The 24,439-nt window shown below is 47.7% G+C and overlaps 1 protein-coding gene across 3 annotated transcripts in view; it reads left to right on the top strand.

The window, feature by feature from the left end:
• LOC128875009 (ras-related and estrogen-regulated growth inhibitor-like) overlaps nt 1-23,830 on the top strand; it is a 56,397-nt gene extending 32,567 nt beyond the window's left edge. For all 3 annotated transcript variants that reach the window (XM_054120285.1, XM_054120284.1, XM_054120287.1), the window contains exons 5-6: nt 11,685-11,866; nt 20,025-23,830. In XM_054120285.1, coding sequence (XP_053976260.1) covers nt 11,685-11,866; nt 20,025-20,283 — 441 coding nt within the window. In that variant the 3' untranslated portion in view covers nt 20,284-23,830. The remainder of the gene's footprint in view (nt 1-11,684; nt 11,867-20,024) is intronic.
• Nucleotides 23,831-24,439: the final 609 nt, after the last annotated feature.

Here is a 24,439-nt window from a genome sequence, read left to right as displayed (position 1 = left end):
CCCCCCCCCCCCCCCCCCCCCCCCCCCCCCCCCCCCCCCCCCAACGATATTTATGAAAGTCAACTCAATTTTCAAGACCCCCGGTGTCTCTCTGATGTAACGCGGAAGCGAAAGTCCCGGCTTTAACATTTGCCACTAACGAAAAATCGCTACTTCGCCTCCGACTACCCGGTTTACAATGCATAGAAAGCCAGAGAATCGAAGGCACACGCGGTCGTCGTTGCGCTGTTCCCTCGAACGAGCCCCGTTCTAGGCCTGTGTACACCGTATACGCCCAGCTTCCGAGACAACCTCTCGTTCGCCTGGGTCTCCCTGGCGCGCACGATCGATCACGAGGATCGCGGTAGGTGTTCTCCACCCGGGTATAATAATAACCGACTAACAAGGGCACTAGAGTTCAGGTAGGCGCTCTCGAGGAGCCGGGCGCACGTAGGAAGTCGAGCAACAAATGGGTAGGTGGCTGCCGGCTTGGGTCCCGACCTCGTCCTGCCACGATTAATATTTCCATCGTGCATTGTTCCTCGTCACGTAAATCTTCTCGCCGAGATATGGCTCTTTGGAAACCGTTTATAAGGTCGATTTGTATCGTTGAGCAAACTCGCTCGGGACATCTTAGGATGCCTCCGTTTACCGTTTCGAGCTTATCCTCGCTGGCTGGCTTTTCTTTGCCGATGAACGCAATCGACGAGGAGGTATTCGATTCTTCTTCTCAGGACCTCGAAATTCGCGCTTTTTGCTCCGACGTGCAGTTTAGTTTCTTATTATACTCACCGCTCTGTATTAACCCTTTGCACTCGAGGATTTTTTTTCTGGTATCTACCATCGACTCGAGATGCTTCCTTAGCATTCTATCGCCACGAATGTTAAGCTTAGATTGACTTTGAAAATGAGATCTCTAATTTTATCGACACTCCGAGTTCCAAAGCAATTAAACCTAAACAAACATTATCGCTAGTTGATTCGCTGCGTCGAACCTAGTACGGACCGAGAGTCACTTCTCGAGTGCAAAGGGTTAATAGTATTAATTATAAATTCTCCCTCTGCCATTCCACAATAAGTCGCGCAACGCTTAGCGGCTGATTCCGCTCAACTTATGACAACCCCGCACACAAGTATCCGCTCGTAGGGTTTCATAAGAGCCGTCAGGGAATGATGCACGATCATTCGAAAGACGCAGATCAATCACGGGCCGTCAAACGCGACATGGTCGCTGGAAAAATGCCGTCCAGGCACGGCGTGTCGTGTAGAAATGATTCGCCGTCATCGTCGGGCCCCCTCGAGTGCCCCACGCCTGCGAGAGTCCCAGGTGTGTTCCCCCCGTTGAACTCGAGGAGTGCACCGAGCCTCTCCGTGGCACACTTCCCCAATTCTCGCATTGTTCTTCATCCGCGTGGACCGCTCGAAAATAAATCTTTTCGGCCTGGGCCCGTGGCGATGCCCCGAGCTCCGTGGCCTCGTGACCGGCTGGTAATTGCGATTGCTTTTCGTGGGAGGGCCACGGGTAATTGATTAAGCGGGCGTCGCCCTCGCGTCGCCACGGAGACCCGAGATTTAACGATGTCTTCTCTGCGCGGCGTTAATAATTCGATAAATCATCGTAACGGATTAACTTGGCCTGCATACGCGGCCCGATTGTCCGGCAGGAAACAGTTACCGGAACCAGCGACGAAGAGGAGCGTGGCCGGGCCAGTGAGGATTGGAAGGGACGTTCGAAATTGGGCTCGTTGGATATTAGTGGGTCCGGCAGGTGTTAGTGGGCCCAAGATTCACGGTGGAACCTCTCGTTTATCCAAACAAGTTCGAGGACGGGGCGGTTCTGTTAGGTAATAGAAGCTATCGTGGGCTAGGGGGTCCTGGACGCGGCTATAGGGGGCTAGAGGGGTACTGAGCTTTGCTACGAGTTCCGTCAACATATATAAAATATCGAAAAGGCATAAGCTATGTAATAGAAAAAAGAAGACAGTATGGAAAAAAGATCTCGCTAAGTATCCTCAAAGTTCGCACTATAAACACACTAAACAAAGAAAACAAGCAATGGGACGTCATCTGTCACTACCAGTTTGAACTCGTCACGTGTTCGTCGTCAAACAAAATTCCGTACAAGTTGAACGATTCACGAAACATCGAATTAGGGTCAGGTTGGTTGCTTTCTCTGCGCGACGCGTTACCCTGTACTTGAACCTGTATTTCTGCCTTCGACGAGAGATAAATAAAAATTCCTGGTATCGCGTTATCGTCACTGGCTCGATCTCCGAAGATCGAGGAAACCGAGAGAAGCATAAGCAGCACTTCGAAAAGTGCCTAAGCGTCCGGCGGGGTCGTTGACGATCGCCATTGAAATTCCGCGGTCGATCCGCTTATCGTGGAATTTTCATGGCGGCTCACAAGTGTGCGAATAAATTCCACGCGATATCGTCCGAGCACACCGTGATCTCGCCTATCCGAAAATAGCGATGGCCGCATCCGCGAACAAAGGCTACGGGAGCCATTTTTCATTCGAGGGGAGCACCGACTGCAAATGACTCGGGGGCATTAATTATTTTCTCGGCGGCCGATATATACCTGCGACGACCCCGTGACCAGGTGGTAATTAAGGTCAGGACTAATGAGAAAAATTCAACCACCAATCGCAACCCCCTGGAAGAGCAGTTCGTCGTGTAAGACGCGACAGGCTTGTTGTTGGGTGATGGTGCATCTTTTGTCGAGGAGATCGAGCATCAGAAAGAATTCTTTATGGTGGAGATAGTTTCGATCCTCAATGGAGACTTACAAAATTGCAAAATTGAATTAATTTACTAATTCGGCAATTTACACGCAGCCACGGTGCTTATTAATGTTCGCAATCCATCTCCCAAAGGAACTCTGTTCGCTTGTTAATTCACTTGCGATATTTATAGATTCTAAAACACATCAAGTCGAGCCACAAAGAAACCTAATAAATGTTACCTTCCCTAGAGGGTGCATAATTGCATATTTATCCGGGATGCAGCAACGCCGAGTGCAGGCTGAAACCGCTAATATCTCGTCGGCCACATGTAGAGAGAATAAATTGCAAAGGAGATATACAATGTTGCTTAATTTTCTTTGCGAGCGTGTAGCACCAGGCAATCGCGTTATACCGTACGACGGTGCGCGGTGAAATATTTCCCTGGACGGCCAGCGTTCTGTCCTTAGAGGCGAAATGTACTGCTATTCTTATATAGACGTCCACCTAGTCGTATCACCTGAAAGATAGAGTATTCGAGGGGACGTGTGGGTGTCGCGAGCAGAGTTTAAAACAGTTTCGGTCCGCGCACTACCTGACGAAGCCGGACGAATGAAAGTGGCATGTAACGCGATACATAGGGGAAAGGTGGAATATCTCGGTTACATTGAGCTCGCTGCGAATCAACGAAACTGGTCAATGGGTGGCTTCGAGATGCATTGGCTATCGACGCGCGTTCGAGCGCTGAATCGACTTCCGCTTCGCTCGAGTGTCCGATGATCGTGTTTCTATTCGCGGGGTACGCCGATCGTCGAGCTTACTTTAAGCGCAATAACAGTCCGAATAGCCTCACTCGAGGCAAAGGGAGCCGTTGCTGGCAGAAATTTCCTGGTGCTAGATCGAGGGGTGTCCAATTCGTTTTGGTTTTAGCCAAGGAAACTCGACAAGGTTCGAAATAATTTTTCATTTGTCTGTTCATCGTTTCATAAAATTAACAGTTTATCGATGAATGGGATTCATATTTTCACAGAGAATAAATTCATATTTTTACAGACGAGGAATTGAGATTTAAATGAAAGTTCGTTTTATATTCCTGACAGTATAAGGAATCTATATATTCCCTTTTTAATTCTCCACCCTGTATACTACACTGGACGTAAACATGCCCCCATCCGCCAACCGTTTAATCCACTCAATTTGCAAACGGGCCCAATTTGGAATCGCGTCCGTTCCATCCGGGAAGGGCTCGCAGCACGATATGTTTTCCAGTCTCGCGGTATCAATCACCGTCTCACATTGCATCAGAAATTGTTTCGTGCTCGATCGGTGACGTAACTTCCATCTCAAACAGATCCCAACCAACGATCACGACCATCCACGAGCGACAATTTATCGTTCCAATCTCCGGGACGCTTTCTTTCGGAAACTTTCCTCGCGTTCCCATCGACCCCGACACTCGCATCCGCCGTTACCGTTGCGAGGAAAAAGCTGACCGTCACCTGTTTGAAAGTGGCTAAAAAAAGCTCTTCGTTTCGCGAGCAGATGATAATCCTTCAGTCGGGATCATCGATTCTATTTTCCCAAGATTCGAGGATTTTCGAGACGTGGAATTTCCTGAGAATCCTAAAAACATCAATTTCGAAAGAATTATTTATTCTAGTTTTCAACTTCCTCTCCTCTTCCTCAACGTTGTGCAACCATTAGCGCCACCACCCGCGTAAGAGACGCCGCGCGGTGCTTAAGCGAGATGCGCGCGAGGCAACCCGCTCCTCCACCCGAAGCCACCCAGCACCGTCCCACTCGACAGCCATCAAGCCGTGGAATCTATCGTACCTCGAACCTGTCGTCGTAAACTATATGTTGTCATCGCAGTCCTGACTTTCACGTCGCACGAAAACGTACCACAACAGCTTGGTGAAAAAATGTCGAGAATTCCCGAGCACAATCGCCAGCTGGGATCTATTTATCGTCGTTGTCGCGAGTCCTCGCGTAGATCCGTCGAAAATTTATCGTCCGTCGTTGTTTCCTTCCTCGAACGCAACGACGTTGGCTATCGCGAGAGCCCGACCAGGAAGCGCGGACCTACAAGCGGGTTAATTATCGCACGCGGCGTAATTAAGACGACAGGGGCAGTCGTGAAACGACCGAAGGCGGAAGGCTCCGGTGGGCGGGGATGACTTTCAGAAACGTTCGAATTCAGTCCTCGAATCGAGTTGTAAACGTCGAAACAGTGGAGATTTTATGAAGAGTCATTCGGCTTTTCCCTCCCGCGGCAATAAAGCATTTCCTGATCGGTGGTATTAACCGCTGGTAATCGGCCAGCCGTAAATCTTCGCGCCTGCGCGTCTCTCGACCTGTTTAGGAGACACCGGGTTTCTTTTGTTGCGTAACGTGCGTACAGGCGAATGCACGTGCAATGGAAGTCGCTGAATCCTCTTACGTCCAAGGATATGCGGGAAACGCGCGTATTAAATCAATTTTTGTTTGTTCGATGATCTACGCTACTCTCACGTGGTCGACTCGTAATTGATGTTTCGTTCTCCTCTAAAAAGAAAAGAAACGTAAAAATTAATTTTATTCGCGTCGAACAATTACAGTACAAGGTTAGACTGAAAGTTAATCTTCACCTTTAGATCGTTTTAAATCGTGTACCTCGAGTAGCACCTCGCAGCGATCATTCCGCGCCAGACCTTCGAACAGAGACACCACGGTGCAGGATAATTGCGACAATTCAGTCTGTCACCCCGTTTCTCCTTCGCCGTCATAGCCATCGCTCGTTACACCAGTCGTGAGTTACTGTTACTGCTTTCACGGTGCGCGAGGGAGGAGGTGAACCCGGTAGGAACGGTATCGTTGTAAAACTACGAGTAATAACACTGTAACTCATTGTCAGTGGCCGAGTAATAACAGCGGCTTCCCGCGGAGGCGGTTGTACGCCGTTTTCGTGGAAACGTGTCTCGTCCAACAGGGTCTCGAGAAAAAAGAGAAAGACGCCGTTGTTGTGCACCGATCTACCGGTATCATAGGCGTACGGTGCTCCTGACCATCCGTGCACTTGGAAAGGTGGAAAGGTGGAAAGGTGGACCGTGTTCTGCGACAGGGACGACGCAGAAATCAAGTTTAAACGGTTGTCGTGATTATTACTCAGGTGCATCGGTCTGTGGGACTACGTTCTAAGGTTAGAAAGCTGTGGGATCTGTAGGCTTCATTTACAGGGTTTGAAGGGTAACGGAATCTATTTTTGAGGTTACCTGTGGGTCATCTAGAAAGTGTACCAAAAGTTGGTAGAGTAGATCCCTCGGATTTCTCAGTTTTCTAACATTCCAGGTGCTACCTACGCCCTTCGCAGTAATTTCTAGCCCCGTCCCTCTTAATATGGCACTTCCTGCCTCCGATGGACAAGTATTCCGAACCCCAAGATTCACGCACAGTTCGAGCATGTCTTCCCCCCAGTCGCTCCTAATTATCTCTAAACTAGATAATAATTATCCACCTCTCGGCAGGTCCCGTGTACCAAAGCCACCAGTCGCGTTTAATTATCATCGAGCAGGGAGTGTCGAATGAAATTCTGTTCCCATGGCAGGCCTGTTACACGGCATTTTTCCCATCCGACGCCTATGCCTCGGTACTAAGTACATGCACTTGGCAGTTACATTGTACATGCACTCGGTTGCATAAGACGGCCGGGGAGAGGAACATCCAACGACATACCATGACGCGGCTCGGCGGTATCTTTTCTGCTTCCAGCGTGTCCCTGACGGCTCCTTCCGTAACGAAACAATGCCCCTTTTCAAGGGCAGGTATCTCTCGCGCTTAGAAATACCAGTCACGTGCCCTATTACTCGACAAGATTATAATTAGAGGGGGAAAGGAGAGAGTAGCTGGAATGTCGAAGAGGCGGGGATTTTTCTCGGCAACGGAGGACGCGATGGAAGCAGACTTCGAGTCGATGACGTTAAAAGGACGAAGCTACACTGCGGAAAGACGCAGTCGAAAGACTTTCAAGTAGTGGTGAAAAGATAACAAGTTTGGAGAGCGTGAAAAAAGAGTATCCGACGAGGAAGTGGATTCTGAATCTTTAGGACACTTTAGGAAGCTTCAGAAGACTATGTAGTTGGATCACAGCAGGATCCATTTTCAAGCGAGGGTTTTTAATTGACTTGAAAGAGGGGTCGACATACACGATGCATATTTCTTGTATGTTCTTCCATATCATTGTATGTACATCATAAATTCATAAAATCCGCAGTCTACTTACCAGATGGGCAAGCGACAATATGATAAAATACAGACTGTGACGATACGCCAGGGACACAAATTTGTCCAACTTGGCACGAATTGCTCTGCTCGAGACGTTCTTACATCCATCCCGGACAACAGCTATCACCTAAACGGATCAAGATTAATGACTCGCCGAAGAAATTGAAACATCGACGCGCGTGAAAATCGAGAACCCCGGCTTTCACGCGCGCTTCGACGTCGCGCCCCGCGCGTTCCCCTCAACGGCTTTTATTTACGAGCACGTTACACGCAATGTTAATTCGACAGATTTGACCGTAAATAACGACCATAAATACCTGGCCGGCAGAGTATATATTTATCTCCGGCTATAAAATTCCGTCCCGCCGGATGCACGGTGCTTTCGGGGGATAGGTGGAATTTACCAGCGCTCGGGCTAGGGAAGATTAACGCGGTGAATTTTCGTCAGGCTGTGTTTCTCTGGTACGTGTTCGCGGTAACTCCGAGTGCACCAGGCGTACCGGAAATCGCGCTCGATTCGCGATTATTTAACTTTTGGATCGACGACCGTATCGTATCTCGCTCGTGGGGGCCTCTGAAGATCTTCAACGCGATCCTCGTCCACGGAAATTCTCGAGAAAGGAGAGAGGAATTCGTTGTTTGTTTGTTTGTTTGTTTATTTCGCGTTCTCATCGCGAGGTATTCGGAAACTCGGGCGCCGAATGTTCGTGCACGCGTTATGCGTGATCCAAGGACAACGCGATCGCGAACGTTTATCGATCGATTTTCAGTCAAGTATTCGACGAAACTCGTGAGAAAATTTAGCTACTACTAATTTGACCATTTTACGACCGCTACCTGACCACTCGACTACCAGACGACTATTCCGAATTATTCTCGCGTTACAAATCGAATCCGGCCCATAGCGAGTCGACGCTTGTTATGAAATGACGCAACGGCACGTTTCGCGATTCGCGCGGTACTTTGTTTACGTGCGTATTCCGACGCAGCAAATGCCAGAACAATTCCTGGAAAGGCCGCGCAACCGATTACAGGCGAAGGTGATTCCTCGTCCCGATGATCCAACGCTACGTGTTTGTTTGGGTACGCTGGAATCCGGGCAAGAAATGCCGAGTTGTATGACAACATAATGCATTACGTTGACCGTTGTTGCGATACGTAACGCGGAATTACGACACGGCTCGACGCGTTGACAATAATCATCGCTAATAACTGGGGGAACATCTCTCTCTCTCTCTCTCTCTCTCTCTCTCTCTCTCTCTCTCTCTCTCTCTCTCTCTCTCTCTCTCTCTCCCTATGTGCACTAACGATGCGAATGAGTTAACAATAATTACAACTAATATTTCAGGAAATCTAGTGACCTATACTTTATATCAGAATATGAGAAGCAATTAAGCAGAAATCAGAAATAAACAGATGGCGCGTTTGTGATTTCGTTGTAACTCCTATTGTTTTCGTTTAATCCGCGCGAATATACTTTTTAAATAGCTCTGTACGACGTAAACGATTAATCGCGAAAGCTCGAGGGGGAGCTGCCGCGCGGGAAACACGCGGAAGATCGTAAAAGGGCGAGACGAAAAGGGCCCTGGTGTCCCTTTTAACGGCGCGACCGTTAACAGGACACTCGGATAGGACGAAACGAGCCTGGCGACGGTCGTGCTGTCCATTTGAAATCGATTCAGGTGGGCGAGAACCACGCGCTTTAACGCCCACGCGATCCCACGGGATAAGCAACGATCGTCTCGGCCAAGTTATGTTTCTTCGTGTCCGTGTCGCAGATAACGATCCGCCGCTATTCGCTTTCGCAGATAGCGATATTGTCTGCTAATAATGTGGCCCTCGATTGCGCGATTCCGCTTTGTGTTACCAGCGCATGCGCTTCCTCGACAACCAAATTGTTTTCGTTCTATGCCGGCTTGTTCCTGCTTCGCTCGACTTTATCGCCGTGTTTCTAGGTTAGGTTAATAACAGCGTATAGCGTTCCGCATTTGCATCGTAACCGTATACCCGTCTCGACATCCGCACATTTCTGGCGGATCGAGAGTCGTCGCGGCTCGTGGGGGGTCAGCTGACGGTGGACTATTAGAAACGCGGAGCTGCCGGGTCGCGCTTTTCGTGAAAGCTCGTAAATCATTAAGAGTTCTTACAATTATTTTATAATAGTTCTGCAGATCCTGATTATAGCGATCGTTCTATCGATTAAAACTACTGGATGATATTTTAAACAACAATATGAATCATACACAATCGTTTCATCCATCACAATTTTTATCCCTGTAAGAAACTCGACGAGTCTCGATGGATCAAGTACACTGTATGCTGTACGAGTGTTGCAACACAGTTTCTAACTCGTCTCTTCGACAAAGACATTCCCCGTACGACCATGTACGGTTAACAGCGCTCGAATTTCACGAACCTGCATCTCAAGCTATCACAGCTCCGTCCCTAATCCGTAGCACGGCTAGACACGTTCCTTCGGACGTGCGAGCGACGCCCATTTCTGCTGACGGGGACAGCGAACGTGTCAAACAACTGTGCCAATCGAGCCTGACTGCTCTCTTAACTATTTCAGGCCTAAGTGCTTCCAAGATCGACCGACTGTCGCTAAATATAGAGCGTGATTTAGCCGTAAGGTAGCTCTGCTCTAGCCAGACTCTCTACCTGCGTCGCGTACCCTCTCTCGAGTACCGATCGATCAACCCACTACATCAAAAATTAAATTTCTAAGAAAGTCAACGATAAAAAAAAAAAAAGAGAGAAAATAGCATAGTGGAAGTTAGCCAAGCAGAGAATGGAAGCATTCGCAATTTTCTTTTTAAAAATTATGAACTTAATAGCAGTACCAAATCGTGTCTCCACGTTTCCACGAAGACGAGCCTCGAACTGAGATGCAAATTCCTCCCCGTTCATCTTCCTCGAATAAGATTCGCATAACTCTCCCGTCCCCAAGCTGTCTCGCTTCCCGTATCAATCACCAGCTACTATAGGTTCTAATCGTCGTTCGTCTCGTCGCCAAAAAAAGTCGGCCTTATCCCCCGTGACAGACGTCCAGGACGGTTTCCATGAACTGGTCGCACCAATTATGGTCGCCAGATGCCACCCCGGCGTTTAGCGGATCGAAAGGTTCACGGTCACGTTCACCTTCGCGAGACTAATGCGCTCGGACCTTCCTATACAGCCATCCCGATGATCACGATCCCGTCGATCCTGTTCCCCGGTAATAATTATCGGGCTGCTGTCAGTGCCAGGTCAATGGGAAATCATTGGAACGGCCACGAGAATCGACAGCTTCCGCGGGTCGTTAAACCTGAAGCGTTCTCACTGCCGTCGTTGCTTACTGGGCTCTTTTCATCGTGATCGACGCATTAGCAATTAGAGCAAACCCCTTCCGATCGCCCTGGATCCTTGCTTCAATGGTTTCGTCTGGATTACCCTTCAAACGGGAAGTTTCTATACTCTGTGTTTCGATTTTTTCCTGCACCGCTTCGGGCGGGGACTGAAGGAGACTTGTGAATCGCTCGAAAGGGAGTATCGTATTATTGATTTTGGAGGGATCTGTTGGTACTTGAAATCTGGGTAGCGATTGCTATCTCGAAGCGGAATTCGGTGATTTACAGCAGAACCATACGGTAGAATTTATAGTAAGTAAAATTTCACGGTGGAATTATTCGATTACCGTGCTCATCAACGCTCGAACCACCGTGACGCCTAAACGCGTTAGAAAGTTCGGAAAAAAAAAAAGAAACGGTAATTACACGAATTTTTCTCGGCCTTGTCGCTTACGTAAGTGCCGTGCAACTTCGAGCCAGTTTTCCCTACGGAGGCACAGAAAGAGGAAGTTCGATTTCACTTTCGGGTCAAAGATGCATCCACCTGCTCCGAGCCAATCAGAGACGCTTGTTCTTGAAACTCTTCGGGAACGAATTATTCTGTTTCAAAATAAACGTGATTAACGGGGTTTGTCATCGTCATTAGAGCAAGGATTTTATACAATTGTGATGTAAATTAATATAATAAACACATCGATAACACATGGGATAATAATATTATTATATTAATTTTTTCATAGTACTGGAAGTCATAAATATATAAAATCCACATTCTAATCATCATCCACTTTATCCGCGACATCACCCCCAGTGTGCAGACAAAGAAATCGACTTCGATTTTTCCCATCCAACTGAGAAGTTTTTTTTTATTATTATTATTTATTTATCGTCGCGTTTAATTAACAAGTTGATCGACATTCCCGAGCCAGTTGGCTGGAAAGCACCGATCTAGATCGAATAGTCGACGTTTCACTTTGCTCTCCCGCGCGACGATCGCGAGTTTATAATTCGAGCGGCGATCCGGCGACGATTAGCGCCAGGGGAATCGCCGCGCGATAATTGAAATAGAAACGGCTAAACCGATATTCCCCCGCGAGTACGTTCTATTTTCGAGGCACGTTCGTAGCCTCACCTCTGACCTTCCCACCGATCCTCGACGCTAAAAAGACTTCCGAGATCTCCTAGGTGGCGGAAAGCCACGATTGTTTCCAGAATTGCATTAAAAATAATATATTTTAAAGCGCCACTAGATGATCTAGTGCACGCTTCCATTTAAAATAATACGATACCGTGTTTCTATATCGAAAATAGAATTTTTTCAATTTTTTGCACCCTCTGCGAAGTAACGCTTTGTTTGCTAATCGAGCCGCATTCTTTTATTATTGTTGCAGGAGAATGGTTGTCTTTACTCTCACATCCGGTGGGGCGAGGCTTTCGTCATCGTTTACAGCGTGACGTGTAAACGAAGCTTTCAGGAGGCCCGTGGACTGCTAAAGCAGCTCGCTGATCTACGCCTGCCATCCTATTTCACCGCTCTGCTGCTTGGCAACAAGAGAGATCTGGATCATGCCCGGTGAGTGTTGAATCAAGTTCCCCCTGCGAACAGATTAGCACCGAGGCGAATTAAAGGTCACATTCTCGGGGGATTGGGACATTAATCGGAACGGTGATTCGAAAACCGGAATCGATCGTCAAACGAACCAATTAGAGTCACTAATTGGATCCAAAAAGTATAATTTTGATATTCAAACACTGATCTTTAAAGCGATGTGAAGGATGAGAATGTAACAGGGAAAGGGAGAAAGTGCCTGATCGATAAAGCTGAGTACGCTCGATAGAGTAGAGCAGCAGCCTCGGTAAGGCAGAGTATCGTCGCATTTACTAACAGAGTATATCGTACATTGCCGGTAGAGTATCAGATTGGTTTGTATCGTTAATTTTAACGATTAACAGGTTCACTGTCCTAGTCCTTAAACAGAGGTTCCACTCGTACCGTGTCCACTTCCATAACGACCCATACAGGCATGACTCGTGTACAAATCACGGGTCGTCTGAGTCAAAACCGCTATGACCCGTAAATGGGTCGTGGAACAGTGAACGTGTCGATCACGCTAAAGCACATACATTACGTTCGACCCAAACAATAATATTTGGTAGGCACGGATCCTCTAAAAATCTTCGCAGTACAAAAACAAATCTAGTCCGGACTGCAAAGTCCACCTGGTCTCTTTTGACTCGTTCCTGACGTGGCCCGTCTCCGACACACTTATCCCCAGGCTTCGATTGTCATCTAATTGGCGGGGGTCCTTGTTCACCGCGATCAAGAATCACAATATCATCGGTTCGTCGGTGGTCCCGAATCGCTGACTTCACCGCGTTCGCCCTGTGGCCATATCCCGTCCCTCGAACTCGTCTCACTCATCCGAATTCTTTTTCTCGTTCCTCTCTTCTCTGCGGTGGTCGTTGTCCAGGCAGAACTCGATCGATCGCGATCCCGTGGACCCATGGACTTTCTTTCGTGTGCGTGTTCGGCCTATTAATCGGACGGTTCACTTTCCCGGTCGCCGCGGCGGCTGCGAGCAGACACACAGAGCCGTGTAACTAGATCTTCGCGAAACGTTTCCTAGACGCGACGAGATTTCGCGTGCGCCACGCGATTCAGCGGGCTACCGTGATGCCAGGCTCGCTCGTTGTCCCTGTTTTTCCCCCTCGGCATCCGCTGGACGCCAGCCGAGAGACGATCGTCGTCGTCGTCGTCGACGTTTTCAGGACCTGGTACGGGTGCCCTGTGCTCTCCGCGACGTGAAACGCGAAACGAGGCGCCACACCGACCGCATCGCGACACCAGAGACCGTTTCGAGCACGACACCCGGTAGTGGTCGAGTGGTCGCTCACCTAGAAACCGTTCACGCGATCGCGAGCACCGACAGATCTGTTTACGCGCCTCGTTTGGCCGACTTGGCTCCGCCGATGACTGCTCGACCGCTTTTAGACCCACTTTTAGGGCTACGGGTATTAACGGCAGGAGGAAAGATCAGCCTCGGGTTCAGAGGAATGTGGTACCGGCAGGAAGAGGAATGTAGACGGTGACGATTGATTTTGGCGTGGACGCAAGGCTCGCGGAGCTTGGCCAACAACTGACCTAGTATGATTCATCGAATCCTCCCGGGACTGGTCTATCTGTCCGTCTCAGCAATGAGTATGGGGAACGTGGATGACGTTGAGTGACGCTCTTGTAGTTGTAGGTAGTGTTTAGTCGAAAATGCACTGCATTGCCGACAGTACTCTGTCTTATCGAGGTTACTACCTTACCGATCAGGTATAGTTTAAACACCATTTTTTAAACACTCCCAAAAATACACGCCTCAATCACCAGACACACGCCTAGCGCAAAGAATCTTTCTTTTCCCGTAATCTTCCATCCTCCCTCTCAAAATGATCCAGATCGCTTTCAAAGATCGTATCGAAACCCAGGAAAGCGAACGACCCACCAAACGACCCCCACGATGCAGTTTTCTTCTCCAATTCGACGGGTTTTTTCGAAATCGCAACTGGGCTGCTCGGCATAAAAGCCCCAGTTTTTCTCCTTTCACCCGTATACGTTTAATTTACGGGCGCGTTCCGCGATCGCCGGCCACGATAACCTCCCTTAATTTCGCTCGCTGGGAATGACGGAGAACCGCGCTCGGGAATCGATAGCGGCGATTCGCGCGCGGCGCAATTAATATTTTCGCGCCTGAACGAATTAACTGGGAAACAGGTGCGGCACTCGCGGTTTCGGTGACCCGTCGAGTTTGTGTTTTACGCAATCATCCCTTCCCCCTTTCGACGCGAAGTGCATCACCGCCCCGACGTTGCGTGATTCGGACAGGAGAAAGCTAGGAAATGGCGCGAACCAGTCGGTTCTTTTTACCCTGGCCGACGTTCGTGATAAAGATTGGCCTGCGTGCGGCAGCTTATTAACCTTGTCAAATCGCGAGATCATGCCACTTCGGTGCCGATAGCTAATGGGGAATGAGCGCCGTGGCGATAACAGCCTCGGACACTTGTCGCTAGAATGTACAGGGTGTGACTAAATTGCGTGCGGAAAATTTCGATTTGGAATTTGATGATTATACGTTTCTGATTGTTTCTACGTGTTCCGCTCGGGAGGACAAAGAGAAGTTTATAAGGAACGACTTCTGGCAAACTTGTAGTTTTCGAGCTATGGACTGTTAAAGTTTTGGCGAATCAGGCTGTGCGGTGGGAGTCGTGGGCGTGGCTTGCTCCGCCCACTGGAGCTGTTGGTGCCACGTGGCGCTGTTTAAATGGCTGGAACTTTAACAGTCCATTCCTCGGGAATTATTCATCCGAGAGACGTGGTTCCTTCTGAGATTTTGTTCTTCTTGACAAGTAGAATACATCGTAGGGATACTAATAAAAATTATATTTACAAATTTAGTAAAAGTTTGTGGGAGAAGCAAATAAGCCTAGAGAAAGGCTCAGTGTCAAGTATCGAAGTCGTGACAAAACAGATTACGAAAATATCTGAAACCCTCTAATAAAAACGAACAAGGCGGAAAATATCAGATCGTATAAAACGTCGTAATGGCGATATCGTGGCACCAGTTTGATCATTCATCGGATCGTACACGGCGTTGTAAGCCTTCGTAAATGAATATAGGGACGCGAACCGCGACGGAAAAATGGGAAACGTGTCTTCGCTAACGACGATCCGCATTCCTAGGGGGATCGCCCAGGAAATTCCTGTTCGAGAGCCGCGGCTATAAGGGATATCGATATCCGGTTCACCTACGTGTCACTGGCTTTTCTGTCCGCGGATAAGCGCAACGATTCGTGTCAGATTCAGTTTCAAAGTGGAATTAGAATTTAATTATACGAGGCTCTGGCACAGACCATTCGCTTTCTCCTCTTCCAGTATTAACATGGTCGAAGCGTTTCAGAGATATGTTGGAATTTTTCAGAGAAATACACGAGACATAACAAATATTTTCACCGAACAAGTAGATTTATATCAAATTAGAAAGTGTCGAGTTCGTTAATATATGAAAAAATAGAAAAAAAGACAATTTTCAATTTCTAAGATCGCTTCAAATTCGCTGGTTTAATTTTACCATTGCAAAAATTCATCCGCCGCGGTAGTCTCTGGAAATTGCAATTAATGCAATCCCTTCACTGGAACGTCCATCGTGTTTCTCCGCGAGAGGTAGACAGCAACCTTTTCCATGGAACGCGATAATGTTCCTGGTAAGAGCGTCGGTGTTTCTTTTTCTCCTAAGTTCAATCTTAGACATCAGGAACAATCATTCGCAGGTTTCCCGCTCTCGAAACACGTCGTGAGAAACAGTTTCAGGAAGTTGGCAACTCCTGCAACCTTCCACCTTTCGGAGGCTCGACGAGCATCGTCATCAATCACCGCGGATTATCTTTCGTCACTGTGCAACCTTTTGTCTGCAGTTAATCTAACCGGCAGATTAACGTCGGGTTCGCGAGAAACGGCGTTTCATATTCGTCGGGGCGCCTTCTTTTTATCGCATCAAATATCACTTAGGAGAGCCAGGCTCTCGTGGCGCGTTTACGCGAGACAATTTAGCGCGTTCATTTATCCCGGTGTGAAGTTTCCGATCATTATCGATTAGTCTCGCGGGAACGTGTTTAGAAATTTTAACGACCAACGCTGAGTTGGTTTTTTTCCGAGGGAAAAAAAGGTCATAACGAGCATGCCAACTGAGTCTGTGGGTAACGTGGGCTGGCGAGGTTGCTCTGCGTTACCGAGGCTGTTCTACTTTATCGAGATGACTCTACTTTACCGAGACTAGTCTACTTTATCGAGGTTACTTTGCATTACCGACCAGGTACAGTGGAATTTCATTTATTCGAATCGATTCGGACGGATAGTTCATATAATTGGAATTTACGATAATAGTTCGGGTAATAGGAGCTCACCAAGGTGTTCAAATAATCAAGTACACGGAAGAAAATTCCTAAAAAGTTATTTCTGAGACACCCCCGATGAAACTTGTGCCATCAGAATATTACAACGATCGTCTTTCTCTAGTCGAATTCGTGACGGGCAATCGACGCCAGCTCGGCAGGTCGGAACGAGAGGAAAATGCGTCGCGTCGTTCGTTTTGCAGTATGCTGGAAACGTTGGCTTTCCAGCGCGCGGTTTTCAGCCACGGCGAACCAGTTTGTCAGCCGCGGCGAGCGTGGCTCCGAGGGATTCGCCAGCTGATATTTCGCGATAAGTTTATCGATGTACGATATTCGCGGACGCCGCTTCGGATGTATCTAAAGCGACGATAACTCGTTCTACCGAGAGAGTGGTTTCACCAGCCCCCTCGAGCAGCGGCAGGCCTCTCGGTCTAATCTTTATGAACTCCATTAAGACCGCTGGAACGGCTACTGGGTAGGAAGGAGGCGCGCTTGGAAAGAAGCGATCTCGTCTCGCTGGCACTGAAAAATCCTTGGTTCACGTGCGCGTGAAACGCTCGAAAGTAATCCTTTTGAATTTAGTTGGAAAATAATTTTCGAGCTGACGAGAGGTTCTTAATCTTTGTGGAAGATTGTTAATCTTTTTGGGACACGGGACACGATTCAGGAAGAATATCCTGTCGGTAGAGTAGAGTTGTCTGTAGACGAGGCTCGGCAACGCAGAACGCTCTGTCGATAAATCCTTCGATTACTACATTACTGCATTCTTATCGACAGAGCGGTTGAAGATACTTTCGAATACTCCAATTCCTTCCAATGTATATATTCGATAGCTGTGATTGAAATTGAGTAAAAAATTAGAAAAGAGTTTCTTTACGATTGAAAAACGAACGGTGGTTCGTTGGTCACGTACTTGTGACGCAACGCGAGCGTGTACGCGATCTCTAGCGATCCCTCGATCCCGCCAGTGGGCTTTTTCTTTCTGCTCGGCGCTTCGGCGTTTCTTTCTTCGTTTTCCGAGCGACGGTTTGTTGAAATTATGGCGCGCGAGCGTTTAGCTGGCGCCAAGTAGAAAGCACGTGTCTCGCGCAAATGGAGAAACAAGTCTCGCGCCGGAATATGTAGGTGAACAATGTTTTGATATCAAAGAATGAGGCACTCGTCGAGAACTACGCCAAGGTGGCAAACAGGGCATTTTTAAATTACTACGAAGCGCATCGTTGACAGAGAAATTATTGTATTCTCCAAGTACTCATTTTCTGAGATCATCGATACAACATACGTATATCGAGACTTATTTTCGAAACATTACGTAATCGACTTATCGATGAAAAATTACGTTTAAGAATGCTGGAAGAGCGACGCCACCGTTGGCGCCATGAAGCTGGATTTTTACTCCTCTCGAGGAAACTATCTCACGCTGCGGTAACAAGTGCCTCCCCGCTATCACGCTATCAGCCGCCACTTAATTCTCTCCCAATAAGAAAAAGAATGTTAGGAAATCCTTGTGTCAGATACGCGTCATTAGTCGTCGGATTACTGTAAAAGTTTCCTACGACGCATTAGTACTCGATCTTCACCACTTTGTTCTAATCTCGCGGAGAAACCATTTCACGCTTCTCATATTAGACAGCTTTTAGTTCTCTAAATAGAAAAGGGAAAGTGGGAAATCCTTATGTAGGATACGTCCAGTTGATCGAGAGATCATGCCAGGCTTTTCGTGGTCAGCCAACGGGAGAACGTATCTTTATGAGGTTAGAAATAGAGCAGAAACGTACAAATGAAATTACGTTAGCATAAAACGATATTTGTTGTTAAACGTTTTTATATTAGTGGGTGTAATAGAAGAGCAGAAGTTATTGCAACACACACACACACACACAGAACAATACAGAATAGTCTCAACAATTGTATGAATATTTACAGATATATAAATATATAAAAATATTACTAGTTCTATACTCGTATACGTAGAAACAATATATAAATAATATTCTCTTCTCGTATTTTCCATTTTTCATTTATTTGCATGATTTGTATGCACCACACACTTGGTCAAACGATGGACAAAGGACCGTTAATTTCTGATCCCTGGAATAGACCAAGATTTTCCCCTTGCCCGCTTTTCCAAGAGCCCACGTAAGCCCCGGAGTTGCACTTGACGCGGCGGACCACCTTCCGAGAACTATGTCGCGTCTTACCACCTCGGATCTGTTCCAATCCAGGTGTAATCCGGTCGCCTCTCGTCGTCGTTTAAAGGTCGCTCCGTGGAGGCACTGAAATGTCGAGCCTCTCCCCTTCGACTGGCCATCTTTCTTCCACGAGCCGCTCGTTTTTCCTCCGCGGCCTCCTCTTCCCCCGAGAGAGCGCGGGAAACGACAGGCAGCGCGAAGGTGCCTCGAAACCAACACCGTTCCTCGTAAAGCAACGGATCGCCTCGTATAAAATAAAAGGGGACAGATTAACGGCCGTGAACGTGGTACCCCGGCTCACGTGTGCATGCACGACTCGTGCGCGCGATTAGACGTGGCGCGCTGGCCCTCCCACGCGCCACCGTCGACCCAACCCCTCCCCCTCCGCCCTCGGTTCTTCTGCCTTCGACGCTTGGAGAGTATCATGTGTTCCCGCGAATTTAATTGCCTCCATAAATATCGCCTCGCCGACGGAGGCGCGCCTGAAATACGACGGAGGATCCGCTTCCGATCCCCTCGCGGGGATCGATGATGGATGGGGAACCCCCGAAAAATTGCACGGCTCGGACACTGCACCCGAAGCGTTCGCGTGTAGGAACATCGGGATGTCTCGGAGCCTGGATTTCCAGTTCGGTTTTTTAAGCTCCAAGTTCGCGCCGACCGAAGCACTAATCCGTGCAAAACGGATGGATTTCGTGTTAGATTAGATTTTTATTCAACATCCTCTCGCGAGAAGCGATGACTCACGATGTCTTGAAATTTGCGAAAGTATGAAATAGTTTTCGATTCATCGAGCAGGAACTATCAGATCGAACTATAAAACCCTGGCTGCCCTCGCTAATTATAAACACTTGGAGGATGGGTAGCCTGGCGAAATTCCAGTGACTCCAACAACGTTCTTTCCGGCGCCTTTATGTCCGCGTTCACTCACCTTCCTCCGTTTCCGTTCAGCTGGGCCACTGTTTGCCAAGAAGTCGTGACCCGTCCTCTCGTTTCGAACATCTCCATGGACCTTGACGACTTCCGTTGTTCCCTGTGACGGCTTTTCCACGCCCCCTACCTCCCTTCGAGAATTTACGGGCACCGCGTGTTGCGGAAGAGGCGTCATCCTCTCGCGATCGTTTGTTTTCTGATGGGCCACTCATCTTTCCGCTTGGAGAGTCCTCGGGGAGTCGCACGCCGGAAATTCTTTGTAACTTTTGGTACGATTTCGCGCAAATAGCTTGTTCTCTTGAAAACAGTTTCGTACCACTGTTATTATTTATTCGATACGATCGAGCTCAGGGAAATTGAGATTCAGATTTTTCACTATAATCTTTACGAGACCATCAACGATAGATTGGCAAGAATCTCGCGAGTAAATCGAGTCCAAACACGGCCCCATTCCGACAACTTTTTATCTACACCTAATTATACTAATTTCAGTATAACTGACTATACTAACCAGCAATTGAAAATAGTCCGAAGTAGATCATGTTTGGGCTCATTTTATTCGTAAAGGCCTCGCCAATCCGTTGCCACTATTTTCAATTAACTATCTTAGTTTACGATACAATTTCCCTTAAGAAATTGATCCTAACAAGCACCCCGACATTTCTGTTGCAGAGAGGTGTGCGTGGACGAGGGCCAGCAGCTGTCGTTGGCGCACGGGTGCCAGTTCTACGAGGTCAGCGCCGCGGAGAGTCCCGCGGGAGCCGCGCTGGCGTTCCAGGCGCTCCTGCGGGAGGCGAGATCGGTCCAGCTCCTGCGGGCGCTCCCCATTCGCCGGAAGTTGGGCGTTCACTCTGTCTCGAGGGTGCTGGGCACCATCTTCGGGAAGAACACCACCAAGGACCGCAAGAAGAGGCCCTCGCTGAGCATATGACGCCTCCTCTGCGCCCTCCTCCTCGGAGGTCGTGACGAACCGGACATGAGAACCGACGTGATCGTTCTCAGCAGCAACGTTTACGCGAACCGCTGATTGAGGACACCGAGAACGCGATTCTGACCAAGAAGAAGCCTCGGTGGCTTCCTCGCGATGAACGTTTTCGAGATCCTCCTGGCGAAGGTTCCCGATTCGTATGTCTTCGACGTGGGGACGTTGGATCCGTGGGCGAGGGATCCAAGGGTCCTCGAAGACGGAGAGTGTCCTTTCGAACGAGCAGAGGTCTGATGGATGAGGAAGAGGGCGCAGGAGTAGTTTTGTCTAACGAAGGATCTCCATGAAGCCAAGAAGTCACGAAGAAGTTGATGCAGGTCATTGGTTCGTGAAATAAATTGAGCGAAGAATAGATGGGTCTGGGTGACTAGGTCGAGAGACCAAACATTCCTCAATCAGAATGACTGAAGAAGAGGTCTATGGTGTCCAGGCTAAGCGACCCAAGTGATTCGATGAAGACCTCAAGAGTTCTATGAAATTTTAAGAAGACCTGATGTCTAGGTAATTGGACCAAGTCTAAGAGTTCTTAAATCAAATGAAAAAAGAAAGAGGTGAATGGTCTTTAGATCTAGCGACCTAGAGTGGCTCAGTCGGATTGGGTCAAGGCGCGGTGACCAACCCAAGAGTCCAATAGTTGCTCGGAGTGAGGTGTGGCGTAACAGAAATCAGTGATGTCTGGGGCGACTCCACCAGTCGCCAGTCGGGACGTTTGCTTGGCATTTGCGTGAGATCCTCGTTGAGAGACGTTTCGTTCAGCTAAGAAACATTCGTGAGAACAGTGGATTTATCGGGCCGTGTGAAAGACTGCCACGGCCGTGGAAACGACTAATGGCTCGTGAAGTCGAAGTTGATACCGAGTGCGCAGGATCTGTGCGACCTCCGTTTCGGTGTTTCCCCGTTTCGACGTACTCCGTACAGCGTTCAAAGCCATTTTCTCTCCTCGTTTAGGGTGCTCGAGGGTTGAATTCGTCGGCCATCTTGCGCTGGACGCGCGACCGCTGTTCCTGAACGGTCTAGCTTTAAACGCGTCCGAAATAGAAACGGTACGGTTACTCTCAGACGTAAGAGAATTACGTTTACCGTTTCACACGTGATATATTATTGTTTACACTCGGACTAACCGAGAACGCGACGAGCATTGCCGATTCCGAGCTCGTTCCTTCGTCACGGAATTGGATACGAGCTCCGAGCGAGAGGTGGGCAAAATTCTTATTCGCGCAAACGTTATTGTGATTATTATTATTATTATTATTATAATCAGCGTTTCGGCTAGGTCTCGACGAGTAAAACGAGTCCAAACACAACCCCGTTCCGACTACTTTTAATTATACCTATTTGGATCATAGCGGTCGTGTTGGTACTCGTTTTCGTCAGGGAAGCCTCGCCGATTCATTGACAACGCTTTCATCAAAATATACGAAAATATTGATATATATGAATATATTTAAATGTTACGAAATTGAAAATTTTAACTAAATGGAATAAAATTTTGCCCACTTTTGTTCCGCGTGCGGAGACTGGCGTCGCCCTCGAACCTAAACCCGACAGTCTTTCAAATTTCCGCAGCCTCCGCCGAATGAAGGTCGTTCATTCGCACGGACAGCGCTGCAGCCACGATTCGATCGCGGTCTATCCTTCGGAGCGCGCACGCGTACGTCGAAGGAATCGGTCGTTGGTCGCGAAACGGGAGGAGGAAGCAGCTCAAATCGTAACGAACCGGTTGTAATTTCAGGCACACGGCCGAGTTTTGCTCTCGAGAGTTTACTCTGCGCTCGGGGACGATCGCGAGACGTTTAACGCTGCGAGTCGAGCGACGGGGAATGTATCAGTTCGACGAGCAATTTTCACCCCGAATCCAAGTCACGAGTCCATTTCATCCTAACCACTTGACCATTCGGTTCGATACTGTTCTACCAGGCACTAAGGTCATCCAAGTAGCATTTCCCATTCAGAATTCCTTCCTACCAAAACCAGCCATCCTAACGACTTTATTTCTCTTTTAAAACTCTTGATGCTTTCATCGATTAATTTCTTCGATTAATTTTTTTCTTCCCAATCCCCGGAGATCGTGCTCGTGATTTTGAGACGGCGGAATCGCACGAAACGAGACACGGGTTTGCGTGTTCGAGATCGAACCACCGAGTTCCGAGTAATCGATTCGACAACCTTAATGTTCCTACTGAAAGTAGCCTAAGTGTACATAGCGCACATTCACTTGCTGAGTATAACTCTAAAGAGATTCGTGGAATCGTTTAAATATTAAGGTCGCGGGGTTAGCGCGGAGGGGGAGGATAAGGTCAGCAAACCTTCGAAAGGATAGATTACTGTTTGGAGATACGAGTATTCGCGGTTTATCCTTCGTTTCTTCTTTCTCGCGCTGACGGAGACTACGGTGACGACGTGTTTGGAGCATTTTTTTGTAAATTGTTCGTTTTTCTACGGTAGACGTACGTTAACGGTCGAATTTAAGGTTCTTAGTTGCGTAAGTCGTGTATGTATATTTTCAGTGCCTTTCGTATTGTCAGTGTTGGGTGTAATATTTCTTCCGAGCTCGCAGAGCCTTTTTGCCTCGTCTGTGAATGCGAATGAACGAGTACAACATCTTTCCCAGTTAACTGAGACAATTCAGTTGAAAAGTTCTTCCATAACATTTTAATTATTATATTTTTCATTTTTTATTTTACAGGAGTAATACGAATGAATTGGCAAGATTCTCGCGAGTAAAACGAGTCCAAACACGACCTCGTTCCGACACCTTTTATTCGTACGTAATTATAGTGATTTCGGACCAGACTATCGTAAAGTGTAATTGAAAATAGTCCGAAGTAGGTCGTGTTTGGGCTCATTTCACTCGCAAAAGCCTCGCCAATTCAGTTGTAACACTTCTGCGAATATACATTGGAAAAACATACTAATTTGGCTTTAATTAACTGGGAGATACTGTGTACGATCGGAGTGAATTTAATGACAGCTCAAAGCCACTTCCTCCGCTGCAGATTTTTACTCTTACTCTATGTCTTTTTATCGAGGAGACTTGAAATAGAGTGGTGAGGGTAAATCCTCAGTGACCTTGAGCAGCCAGTCGATCTGGCTCCGATCTAACCTCGAAAGTGCTGTGAATATATCTTTCTTCCTCGACGCGGTCTGTCTTCGGTAATTTTTTATTTTGTATTTTTCTACTTGCACTGCGATCTACCGAGCAGTGTTCGCGTGTTCGTAAACGAGCGAAAAAAGTAAACGCGCACGACGAATATTCACGAGAAGGTTCCCCTGCGAGCTGCGTTAGGGAAGGATGAAAGAATGTGCTTCCAGAGCGTGCCTAATCGATACATTCCAAAACGTGTGAAAATTAGAGAATCTAACGGGCGTGAGTGTGTCATGCGGTTTTCGAATTCTGACCGATATCGATCGCTGTATTTTAAGTGCTAGTCACTTGTTATTGTAAATTGAGAAAGAATAAAATTCTTTTGTTAAACATCACGCTGATACTGTCCCGGACACATCCTGCTACGTCGTTCCTTGAATTGCACTAACACTCTGGTTAAACCCGAATTAAAACACCTAACACTTCCTTAAAAAATATACAGACACAACTCTCCAAAAATTCGTAGGTCTTCGAAGGTAAGCAAACTGGTGAGTCAAGACACTTTGTCGCTTCCTAAACAAAAACCTCACAGAAATCAATTTTTTTTCCATCCAGAAAAATGTGTACATCTTTTTCCAAAGATGATCGTACACGTACACGAAATTGTAGTTCGTAGTAGCTGGTGGTTCCTTTGAAAAAAAATCGCAAAAATCGTACTGTTCGTTAGCAGAAAAAACGAACGCGCTCTCTCAAATCGTTTCGTCAACACTCGAGTACGACCACGTCCATCGCGGTTCAAGTTAGACCATATTCGACAACTATAAATTGTCTCGCGAGCATGCGAGCAAGAACGCGTCCAATAACCGAGCCAACGCTGAAACATTAAGGGCCGAACACGCGGGCTCGTTTTTTACCATTTTCTGCGCCAGCGAATCTGCAGTCCACCGCCGGAAGACGCTGGATGCGAGCGTTTCTTTTTCACCGAAATTTATTAACGATCCGTGATTCACGCAGCAG

Source organism: Hylaeus volcanicus, chromosome 4, assembly GCF_026283585.1.
Source record: "Hylaeus volcanicus isolate JK05 chromosome 4, UHH_iyHylVolc1.0_haploid, whole genome shotgun sequence".
Taxonomy (NCBI): Eukaryota; Metazoa; Arthropoda; class Insecta; order Hymenoptera; family Colletidae; genus Hylaeus; species Hylaeus volcanicus.
Note: the sequence above shows the minus strand (reverse complement) of the source record. Positions and strands in the feature narration are given on the sequence as shown.